The sequence below is a fragment of the Camellia sinensis genome, chromosome 4 (assembly GCF_055761805.1).
Source record: "Camellia sinensis isolate YWXY chromosome 4, ASM5576180v1, whole genome shotgun sequence".
NCBI classification, from domain to species: Eukaryota; Viridiplantae; Streptophyta; class Magnoliopsida; order Ericales; family Theaceae; genus Camellia; species Camellia sinensis.
This window is the reverse complement of record NC_138964.1, coordinates 175,827,657-175,840,688: the sequence shown is the minus strand read 5'-3', so window position 1 is coordinate 175,840,688 and position 13,032 is coordinate 175,827,657. Positions and strand designations below refer to the sequence as shown.

General features: G+C 30.4%; 1 protein-coding gene across 1 annotated transcript; it reads right to left on the bottom strand.

The window, feature by feature from the left end:
• Positions 1-4,190: 4,190 nt before the first annotated feature.
• LOC145789702 (glutathione S-transferase F12-like) lies at positions 4,191-11,281 on the bottom strand. Its single transcript, XM_082866979.1, has 3 exons — positions 11,010-11,281; positions 8,378-8,426; positions 4,191-4,935 (listed from the first exon to the last, which is right to left on the bottom strand). The coding sequence occupies exons 1-3, from the start codon at positions 11,154-11,156 to the stop codon at positions 4,490-4,492; spliced, it is 642 nt and encodes a 213-aa protein (XP_082723105.1). The 5' UTR covers positions 11,157-11,281; the 3' UTR covers positions 4,191-4,489.
• Between the last annotated feature and the right edge of the window lie 1,751 nt (positions 11,282-13,032).

Genomic DNA, 13,032 nt, shown 5'->3' with positions numbered 1-13,032 from the left:
AGTACCTGTGTTTTTCGCGTGAAGATTATACCTTTGTTCGGCATTCCGATATTTTCTTAAAGTGCTATATTTATTGCGGATGGCAAATGATGGTAGGAATGGCTTAGCATGATTTTGGTAGTGCTTGGTTTTAATTTATTTTCTTTACTCTTTTAAAAATATTTTATGGTGTAGATATATTTTTATACTAAAAATAAATAAAAGAAAAAAAATATATAAATAAATTTAAAAAAAAATTGTACTTCGTCAATTTATATATATATATATATATAAAGAAGAAAAAAATTATACTTGGTCAATTTATATATAATAATAATAATAACCCAGACTGCTTGAGCGGATGGACTGGGTGCACGAGCAGCCCAAGCCCAAAGGCGTACTGTTTTCGCGCCGTAGGAACGGCCCAAATTAGGCGCTCGAGCGGCCCAACACCAAAAAAAAAAAAAAAAAAAAAAGACCGCACGAGCGGATGGGCTGGGCGCACGAGCGGCCCAACCCAAAATGGCTACTGCTTTCACGCCATAGGAGCGGCCCAAACAAGCCGCTGGAGCGGCCAAACATAGGCGCTCGTGTGGCCCAAATGGGCGCACGAGCGGTCTAGCGAGAAAAAAAAAAAAAAAAAAAAACTCTGCAGTTTGTTTATTTATTTATATTATTTATTTATTTTATATTTCGTTTAAAAAATAAAAAAAATAAAATTTAATAAATAAAAAAAAATTTGTGTATATATTTATATTTATATACTTTTCTTTATTTTGTTCCAAAAAAAAAATGCAGATTTATTTTAATTTTTATTATTTGTTTTATCTGATTTTATTTTATTTTATTTTTTTTCCTATTTCTTTTTCTTCTTCTTATACTAAAATAAATAAATAAATAAAGAAAAATTCTCTGCAGTTTTAAAAAAAATTAAATAAAAATAAAAATAAATTCGTGTATAAATATGTAAAAAAAAAAAAAAAAACCTTTGACCAAACCCTACCACCCAGATTAACTATCACTTTCCCAACTATCTCTCTCTCACTCTACCTCTCTTATCTTTTTCTTATTCTTTAACTTCTTATTCTCTCTCAAAACTCCACACACCCACAAACTCCATCAAACCCCACCATCACCGACCTTCACCTTCCTCTTCCTCACCACCATCTCACCGCCGGCGCCCTATTTTCTCTCCATCCAGCGAATCTCCGACGACCACCATTTTTTCCAGCGAATCATCTTTCTTTTCTCTCTTTCTCCACTTTTTCAAGGTAATTTTTTCTTCTTTGTGTAGATTTGTGGGTGTAAAAGTATATTTGTAGAGCCTTTATTTTTGGTTGTTGTTGTTCTTGTTTGTGATTGATCTGGTTCTTACTTCACTAAAAAAATAAAAAATAACAAACAAAATTCCAAAAGTGTGTCTGGGTGTCCTTGCCTCGCTGGATGTGCGCCCATGCTGTCTGGTAAGATCCTCTCTCTCATTTTACTATCTAATGTCTACTTGCTTACACTGAGGATCTAATGTCTACTTGCTTACGTTGAGGACAATGTTATATTCCAGTTGAGGGGTGAGAGTATTTGAAATAAGTTTTCATGTTTATACTTGCTACACTTGATTGCACCATTTCACTTAATGTTTACTTTGTGCCAGTATGATAATGATATGAGCATATGTTAATTGGGAAACATAGTGGGCTTGTATCAAAAGGGTTTATTGGATAAATACTCACATGTGATGTTTGCACTAGGATAGTTGTTTGTGTTTGTGGTATTAGTGCACTTGTCATGATTATGCCTTAATTCACATGAGCACACTATCATAGTAGTGACCTCTTTATTATAATCCCTACTGTACATCATTGATAATGGTTGGGGTTGCAGAAAAAAATAAATGAGTACCCAAGATTCTTGTTCAAAAAATAAAAAAAAATAAAAAAAACTTGACTTGTTTAGGTTCATAGCCTCTTTAACTCGAGTTACTAAGCCCGTAGGAGTGTCTCTACACCTAGTGTCCTAAAACCGTCTGGTTTAGGAGTCATTGGCCCAATACTTGCTACATGGGTTAATTAGAAAGCTTATGAGACATTGCACAGTTAAGGTAAAATAAGAATAACTTGTTCGGATTCGTAGCCTTTTTAGCTTGAGTTATTAAGCCCGTGGGGGTGTTTCTACATCTAGTGCCCTAAAACCATCTGGTTTGAGAGTCATTGGCCTAATGCTTGTTACAAGAGTTGACTAGAAAGCTTAATGGATCAAGACATTGCACAATCTTTCAAAAAAAAATAAAAAAAAATAAATAAATAAAATAAAATAAAATATTTGAGAATCTTAGTTGCAACAGTTTAGTTTTTCTGTATATGTTGAGTGTTATTATGAGTTACATTGAGCTATTATAGTGAACAGTTAACTAATATGGAGATTGCACTTTACACCGAGGGTACTAATGATGTGTCTACTAGCATTCACAAGTACAAGGGACTTTACTTTTATATAAACTGAAGTGTAGTTTTGGCTCAATAGATTCCTTCATACTTGTCTACTGTGTCTCCAATGACTCATCATTTCTTAATATCATATTGTAATGGCATATAAGTTGATTGTTATGTGGAGTAATGTGGTTCATTGTTGTTGAGCGGATATGAATATGTTGATATTTGTGGGTATCATATCTGAAAACCCTCACGAGACTATACTCGTCCACTTGGGGTAACCTTGTGGTTTAAAAACTTGTTGCATATGCTAAATGCAATCGTGATCCCTACGAAAGTGGCTGAGAGTATTTTACTTTTCTTATTTGTTTTGTTTTACTTGAGGACTAGCAAAATGTAAGTTGGGGGGTGTGATGTAGGCCGAAAGATACCACATTGAAGCCACTTAAGTTACATTTTTAGTTTTTTAATTTTATTTATTTGGCGGAGATGATGTGTTTCATGCATTTGTACATATTTAGCAGGAAATATGAAAATTCAATCAAAAAGGCGTGAAAGCAGATCTTCCGAGCGAGAAGTGAAGAATCCGAGCCAGCCAGACCACAGCACGTGCGGCCCACATAGGTTCTCAAGCGGCCCATCTAGGGACACGTGCACAGAATTTTTGGTCTGTTTTGCTCCGAATAAAAGACAGAAAAATAACCAAAATGAGGGTTCGAAAATTAATTTAGAGGAAAATGAAGGCTAAGGTTCCAAAGATGGGATATTCTACCAAAGCTTGAAGGACACTTCCATGGGGGTTTCTTTCTCATCTTCTTTCTCTTCTCACTCCTCCATGAGTGGCTAGTCGTCTTTTCTAGGGTTTTGATGAAACCCTCGCTATGTAATAGGATTTCTCATTAACTTTAATTGTAAATGAGTTAAATGGATGTATGGATGATTTAGAAGTTTTTAATATTCGTTTCTTTCATCTCTTCAAGCATTTTTACTCTCTGTGATTGTCTAATACTTTCCATACATTAGTTTTCTTTGTGTTTGTATTCAAAGTACGAGACGAGTCATGCTATGAGAAACGGGTCGTGTTGCTATCATAGTTTAGAGCAAACGACTCGTACTACTCGGGATGATTCGTACCTGTACGTTGAATGCAACAACCCTCTTGATCAATATTTCAAACTTGTAGTTGTGAAATATTAGGTAGTTCAAACCGAATCGCAATTGGTGGCCAATGTTAAATCTTATTCATGTGGTTAGTGGTGAATTCTCTACCCTAGGATTTTTCTCGAAAATTAATATCTCAAACCCTAATATTAGTTGTCAGTCTAATTCCTCAATTTCTTTTAATTGCTGTTTAGTTATAAAATCAATCTTATCTTTTTAATCAAAATTAATTTAGGAATTTTGCGATTGAATTAATCTAATTTCACATTTGTCCTTGCGGATCGATTCCTGGACTTGCCATTATTCTGATAGAATTTGGTATAGTTTAGTGATTTAATTTTGGTGTGTTCAACGACTCATCAGGGAGCTTTTAAGTTTTTATCAAATCTCACAAATGGCCATTAGTAGACGACCGAATGAATGACTGGGTGGATGACCGAATTGGAGAAAATTTGAAAAAAATTTACATTAAGCTAGACAACAATGTGGATATCTTCTCAGTCGTCCTCTCGATCAACCGGTTGTTTGATGAAAATTAAAAATTTAACGTTGAAATGTTTGGTATTAGACAAAACTTTTAATCCAAATCTTTATTTAAATTTAATAGGAAAAATAAAAAAATAAAAATAAATAAAACAGTATACATTATAAAGATGTTCTTACAAGAGAGACGATAAGCATGGCTCACTTCAACCAATCACCCCAAGAAATAAAATAGAACTAGTACATAAAGAAAAACGATTTTTAATTATGCCGATTAATCCACTTCTAAAACCGACCACGTATTGGTATCACGTCGGTTAGTATGTGTTGGGACACATAAACTAAACCAATGTAATACTAGATACAAGATGGATTAGGGCAGGATTAGTCGGTCTAAACAACAATTCTCAAAATAAAATAAAATAAGAAAGTAAAAGCTAGTCCATGAGATTCATGACTTTCTTCCAGGCAGGCCTGCTTGAAATATCCATCCACCAAGAATTCACATTCTTTCTGTTTCTAACCAAGTGTCCAAGCCCAGCTTCATTCAACAGATACCTAATTGCCGGAAGGTGGCTGAGGTCAGCGAGCGTGAACGAATCTCCAGCTAGATAGTTGCTCTTCGACAACCTCTGCTCATAGATGTCGAGCACTTTCTCAAGCTTGTCCTCACAGCTGTGGACCAATGCCAAGTCGCTTTGCTCCCCCATGCGTGGGAGGACCACCTGCTGAAGAACCAGGTTGTACACCAAGTCGTTGAAGTTGTGTGCTTCGATCTCGAGCCACTGGTCAACCAGGGCTTTCTCTTCCAGAGTGGTTCCTAGTAGGTTGGGACCGTAGTCTGCATTCTTTGCTGCATAGTACCTTATGATTGCCCTTGACTCTGTAAAATGGGTGCCCAACATGGCCCAAAGAAAAACAAAGATGACCATTTGTTAGAATTTAGGCTTTTTCCAAAGGGTCTTGTTAATGAAGATGCACGACCACAAATTATGATTTTAGAGACAAAAATTTAATGACTAAATCATTTTTTTTTTGGACAAAATATTGTAATTATCAGAAGTGTTACTTTTTTACTTTTAGTAATGAAATTAGATATCTAGTGATGAATTACTATATGTTTGGGATGAATTTTTTTGTTCCAACAAGTAAATATTTTTTGGCACAAACTGTTGCCTTTAAAATGTATTTATTAGCAACATTTGTAAATTGTTATCACTAAAAGTTATTTTTTAAATTTTTTTTAAAATAACCTTTTAGCGACGATCTTTACGACAGTAAGAATTGGTCCCTAACTGTTTTTGTAACAAAATTTTTAATGTTAGAAACAACAAATATTAATTTCTAAAACTCTTATATGTTATTGAGATGTACAATCATTTTAAACATCCTAACAAATATCCTAAGGGTACATATTAACAAAATCTTTTACATTCACATACTCTACAAAATTTTTCTTTGTTTTGAATGAGAATTCAAATTTAACAAATATGACATTGAATTTGTTTTTAAATTATTTTTTTATTTTCAATTTATTTTTATTGTTTATTTTCAAAATTTATGTATCTCTTATTATTATTATTATTATTATTTAATAAATCAACTATTGATCGTACATTAAGGCTCCAATTGTTTCAAAGTAAAATGCTTTGTTTAGTTGATCAAAAAGCAAAAAAACATTTTTCAATTAAAATATTTTTGGTCATTGGACAAACAACGAATTATATTTCAAAAGTTCGTATCGTTTTTGCTTCTCTCAGTCAGCGCTTCATCAAGTTCAATCCTTATATTATTTTAATTTTTTCATTTTTTAAAGTTTTATCTATAAATGATTCATCTAAATATTTTGTCAACAAAACACAGAAAAATTAAAAAGAAAATTGCCTAAAATAAAAAGATAGAAATTTAGAAGAAATAATTTTTGAATCAATCCAATTTTCCTTTTTCTATCTGACATCTTAAAAGCAACCACATTTGTTTGCATTTTTTGTCTTTAGTAAAACTAGTTTAATTTGTGTCAGCAAATTTTATTTTCCAAGTTCGTCTATTATAAAAAAAAAAATTAATTCAAAAATTCAAAAAAAATATATATATCGATTATTTTTATTTTTTGTTTCTATGCAATTTCAATTATTTTTGTTTCTTTTACTTTTCAGAGGTGTTTAATCTAATAGATCCCCAAAGAAGGAAAAAAAAAAAAATTAAGAAAATTTTTATTAATTGCCTTTGGAAACAAAAAATTTTAACTGAAAAATTAAAAAGACATTAAAAGGCTAAAAAAACTAAAAACTTATATAAAAAATCAAAAATTCTTTTCATTCTCTTTACTTTTTGTATTTCTTTTTATAAGAAGTTAAAAAATTATTTTTAAATATTTTTTATACTTTCAACTCATATTTTAATTAAAAAATTACTCAAAAAATTAGTTCCCAAACAAATAATACGACCAAAAATAACAACAAAAAAATTTGCTAAAAAAAGCAAGTCAAACCCAGCCAGTTGGTCGGCTAGGGATCGTATGCTTATTTAGAGGTAAGCGTGTACAAACTCTGTACACAACTTGCTACCCTGTGTACGCTGTACTTTATAACACTTCCATGTTCTCCAAATCAACCCAAAATAGACCAATCCTTTTCTGGCAAGTTGGGATCTAACTGCATGCATTTTAGGTGTAATAAGGAAAAATTAAGAGTTTGAGTTTATGGAACAGTAACGATTCTTTTAAGTGGTATATTTTTGTACATTAATTTTATTAATAAACTAATCACTCTAACTTCTTAGAATGTTGACAAAAAAAATAAAAAACAAAAATCAATTCAAATAAATTCTTATTTGATTTTACACTTTTACCCTTCCATTTTTTTAACAACAAACATAGCATAAAAGTGGTCACAACCAATACTTTTATCTCTCATTTTGTGACCTACTGTAAAATTCCTCAGTAATGTTAAAGACTCATAAAAATTATTTAGAAACATATCATATATAGATTCAACTCTTATCCAGGTATCAGATAGGTTTACTGTAATGCTTTGTGCACCTTTTGTTTTTTTTCCTTATAATGTATTAACATATGTAATGTATGATTTTTTTTTTTCATCAATAAAGTTATCTTTTTTGGCTAATAAAAAAAAAAAATCTAGATTCAATTCTTATTAAAAGATCTCAACCGCAATTATTTTTTGAATAAATTTTCTAAATCTTAATATTGCTGAAAATTCATAACAAATTATGAAATGCACAGTTATCATTTTTGAATTAAATCTATCCTGATCTTTCTGTAAAACGTTATTATTTGGAGGCACGTCGAACATATTCAATGCAAGGAAGTGAAGTAAGATAAAAGTGTTGTTGAAAGTAAATTAAAAGTTGATGATCTTAAAATAAAAGATAAAAGTGAAAAGTATCTCTTATTCATCTTTTAAAAATTAACTTTTTTTTTAATTTATTTAAATTATTTATGTCTAGTAAATTATAAATAGAAGTGTACCAAACAACCTCAAACAATAATTTGAATATATATTTTTTTTATTGTCAAGGTTATACATGAATATATGGGTGAATTACACTAACCACCTTCAGTTTTGGAGAAAATACAAGAAGTCTCATAATTTTGACATAATTACACTGAGCTCCCTTATGATTTTCATTTTCCATTTCTATCAATAATTTGTTAGTTATATGAACGAAAAATGATATTGTCATCTCTTTAACATCAAAATATATAATTTACATTATTTATTTTTTGTGTTTTCACAACATCTGCATTAATTTCAATCAATTTAATCTTACAAAAAGGAAATTAGTATAATCATGTCAAAATTATGAGACTAAATGTATTTTTGTCAACTCTAAGGAGAGGTTAGTATAATTTTCCTATCATGACACAAAGGTGCGTAGGGTCCAATATCTTTGTAACCACGGGTAACAATATTTTTTTTTTATAATTATTATAATTTTTTTCTTTTTAAATTTTTGGGTAAGGAGAAGTTTAGCTTAGCTCAATAAATATCATTTTCAAAGAATTGAAAGAAACTAATATATATAGGCTAATTTTTATGTATGAAACAATCTTTTATTTAGTAGTCAATTTATTGGATAAAATGAATTTAAAGAAGATCTAAGGCAAACTCTTTTTCTCACATCTTTTCTAATCATCAATTAATCATCTCTTTCACACATCACTATAGATCATAAAAATAGGTTTAAAAAATGGATTTCTATATGATTTTTAAAAAAAATTAACTGAAAAAAATGTTGACTGATTAATTCCTGAGAAATTAAATACTTAGCTAATAGCTAGAATAAATTGAAAATGCTCTTACCAAAAAGCCTGAAGTCGCCATCCTCTATGACTGGAACTTGTCCAAAGGGCTGCAGAAGAAAAATAATATTCATATTAGTAAGTTAAATAAAAAGGAAGTCTTGGTATACACTCAGGGTATGTTTGATTGGAAGGATTAAAGTATGAGATTGGGATTATTAATCCGTGGGCCCAATCATCCTATATTTGTTTTGACATTTTGGTTTAGGATTATTATTCCAATGCATAGTTAATCTAACAAATTTGTAGGATTATTAGTAATGGGGTAGGGGTGGGATAGTTAATACCACACTAATTTGATAGGATTATTAATACCTCACTATTAGTGTTGTGAATCAAACATGGTCTCAGTGACTATATTTGATTAACACAAATTTATTAAGTATTTGATATGTTATTTATATGGCACTCATAATATTATCAAGCTGATATGAATCATTAAAATATATATATATATATATATATATTGTTTAATTTTTTACATATGTGGTTTATTTTTATTTTTTTCAGTAGAATAATTACAAATATAAAATGTATTACATCAAACAAACCACTAGCCTAACAAGGCTAGAAGGCCAACAATCACTAAGCCCAACAACCAATCACCACTAACTATACAACCCCATACATGAGGAAAAATAAACACACAAAAGAAATATCAAATTTCTTTCCATAGGAATTAATCCGTAATCTCATATCACAAGAAAGAAAAAAGCAAAATAAAATAGAGAATGAAGGACATGAATTAAGGAGAATGAGGACATCATAGTATTAATGAGGTCTCTTTGTAATAAAACATGTAGAATAATGATGACTTGTAGTATTTTGTTTATTAAAATGGAGTAAAATAGAATGAGGATTCTATCAAAATGTTTATTCTTATATTCTATTGAACACAAAAATAGTAAAAAAATAAATAAAATGAAATTATCATTCAATATTATAAAAAAAAATGATCAATCCATAAAAGAGTTTGGGGAGTGACCTTCCATTCTATTCTATGTTATTCCAATAACTGAATAGAGCAACTTTCAACTTCACAAGGGAACAAAAGTTGGAGAAAGTACCAAAGGAAAACAAAAGCAAAGTAACGACAATTATGTGCAAGAAAGCAAGAAAATTGTTTAACAGCTCTAAAACAATGAGCTCTAATAGCTCTAAATACACTGTAGTTTCAATTGATTTGATGTTTTGCTCTTTGTTTTATTTTTTTTATTTCCTGCACTGCCAGCTCTAATGAGCTGGCTTGGTACTCTCTTTTTAGTGGTATGTATCACCACTCAGAAAACAATGACTTTGTTTGCGGCAACTTAAATTAATTAATTATAAATTTTTGTTAGTGTAATTTATGTTTATAATTTATTAAGCAATTTAAATAAGTTAAAAAATTAATTCTTCAAAAGTTGGAAAAAGATATTTTTGGGCATTGTATTTGGAGACCTCTTAGGCAACCATATTTGGAGTCCTCCTCCAAGCACCACTTCTTTTGCCAACTACTTTCAACCGTTGATAAGTATATCTCTCACTGACAATAACTACCTTCGATCTACAATCATTTTCCGTCACCACTTTCCATTAATCATCACCTCTAATAATCAATTATTATTGTCGCTCACCTCCTATTAATAATACCTCCAACCACCTCCCATCATTTGTTTTTAAAATAAACTTTCAAAATACATGTGTATATTAAACATATTTTTTTATTTTACCATAAACAAAACAAAACAAAAAAAATTAGACAATTGGTGTAACGACCTCTAACACTCCATATGTAACGAATTAAAGGACAAAGAGATTAATGTCACCGTTACACTCAATGTTTTCTTAAAAAATGATTTAAAGGACAAAGAGATTAATGTCACCGTTACACTCAATGTTTTCTTAAAAAATGATTCAATAAATATATATAGTTTGAGACAAAGAACAAAAAGTTTGGAAGTAACGAATAGCATGTGGAATTCTTGAGCTACTCATCAATGATTAGATAACTAGGCTGCCAAGGTTAAGCTGCAAAGGAGGAGCATGGGATTTGTTTTTACTTACTTGGTTTTCACAGAAAACATTCGCTAGGTAAATAAAGAAAAAAAATAACTTTTACTTTTAATTTTCACCCTTGATCAGAAAATTCCTTTCTTACAAAAGAAAAAAAAAAGAAGGTAAGTTCCATTTTTTGGGAATAAAAAAAGGCTAGAGGGGGCCAATAGCACATAGTATGCTGAAGAATCAATCAAATGGTATTAGGCAAATCCAACACAGCTGTGTTAAAGGTACAGAAAGTTTGACACACATAATACACAGATTTGAGACAAAAAATATTCACATCTATAGTTATAAAGTGTTACATGAGCACTTTTTGTATTTGAAACCTTTTGCACACTTAAATATTTTCAATCCAATAACTTGATCCTATCTCACTGTGTGCATAATGAAAAATAATTACAAATAAGTGATAAATTTTATAGATATTAATAATTAAAATCAAATATATGATCAAATATTTTAATCAAATCACATATAATAACACGTATATTCAAATATATGAACTCAAGTGCTATTAAGACAAGACCAACGACACTAAATAACTTCTCATATTTACTGGCTTTTTTGCATTGGCCAGCAAGAAGTCTCACCTGCCGAAGTAAGAAATCGGGTTTTTTATGTTCTCCAGAGTCAAGATCAACATGAATAAGCTCAAAATCAACCCCCATCTCCACAAGGCAAGCCAGCACTCTCTGCGGGCAAGCAGCCCTAACTGGACCATACACTTTAACAACCATCTCTCTTCACAAACACTTAAAACCTAAAACACTTTTTTTTGAGGGATTGTTATTATATATGTATATACACACACAAAAGGATATGTATTTATATATTTATACTTGAGTTGAGGCTTGACAAGTCTAGGGAGATCTTTCCACTTAAATAGGAGATGATTTGAAGTGGGTCTCTGAACTCTGGGAGTTTGGACAATGTGGGGGTTACCATGTGAGAGTTTCCAGCATTGATTTTCTTGTTCCTTCTCTGCTTTTGCTTCTTTTTTCTTTGTTTGACATTTTTGTGCATGGTGGTTCTTGGGGGTTGTCACATGTTTTTCTTTGTTTGACATTTTTTTGCATGGTGGTTTTTGGGGGTTGTCACATGCTTAACGATAACTGGTGGGTGGTGGCTGAGAAGGAAAGTAAGAACTCCCTACCAAATCAGTCACTGGTTTTTTTTTTTTTTTTTTTTGGGTCTGTGAACGGCGGAGATTCTTTGTTCTGATTTCCCATGTTCCTAGATCCTCTCCACCATGCTAATTATTTAGTAATTTTGGGATATAAATATATGATATTTCATAGTATCGTAATTGATGGAGAAGGTGAGTAGATGAGTAGGTGAGATATTATATTAATGATTAGGGAACATAAGAAGATATTTTAAATGATGATTGGTTAAAGAATACAGACAAGTAATATTTTAAAAATATTAAATAATTTTTCCTCCAACACACAGTGATATAAGAAAAATAAAACAAATAACCATTGTATGATATTGTAAGGTAGTGACGTGGCTTGAGTTGGGACAAAAGGATAAAAGATAAGGAAACAAATGATCCGTCCTCTCTTTTGCTGGATTGAAATTAGGGAGAATTACTTACCAGTAGAATAGGGAAAAAAATTATAAAAATATATGAAGTGTAAGTAAATTTGTGATAGGGTGTAAAAAAAAAATTGGGGTGCGGATGCACTCCTCCATGTTTGTGTAATTTATATTTGTCTGCTTTATTACTAAGTAATTTCCCCTTAAGTTATAATGTTACATTTATCAATTTTTCTATTTTATTTTTAATTTATTATCTCATCTATCAGTATTGTATTGGAGATAAACATAAGTGGTCTACGCAGAGCTAACACTTGTGGATCACAACTCCATCAAAAAAAGTCAAAAAATAAATTTTTAGTGATAAAATTTTAAAAATATTGCTAATAATAAATGTTCCAAAAAAATTATTTTTTAAAACGAAAATTTTGATTCCAAAATTATGGTAATTTATTTATAAATATCCAATTTGTCTCTAAAAATATAACAATGACACATTTTGTAACTAAGATATTTTATTCTTAAAATATAATTTAGTAACTTTTCTAAAATCTTAATTTGTTCTAATAAGAATGATATGAATTAGTAGAGAATTAAGTGAAATTCCTTCCAAAATTGACTTTGAGGTTATCATTTTATAAATACATAAGCTTTTTAATTATAAAATTTTAACTGTCACATTATTGTGATTAATTTTTATTTTATTTTTAAATTCTAGAAGAATATTATTTTAACCCAAATAGAATTGCTAGGTAAGATTTGTTAAGAAAGTGGAATATTTTGGTTCAGGGTACTAGAGGATTGAACAAATCACGTGTAGCAGTGTTGGCTTTTTGGCTTTTCGAAGGGTATTTTTGTGAATGTGAGCGTGCCAGCAAGGATCAATCAGTCCTTACAGAAATTATAATTGCCAACCAATTATCAGACGATTGTGTTTTAGTTCTTTTCAGCCTCAATGAAGAGGACTTTTACTGGTGGCTTGACTTAGGAGAAATTAAGAGAAATAACAGTAATATGAAGAACAATTGAAGTATTTCATAAAAATGAACACTTACAATGGTCCGAACTCAGCCT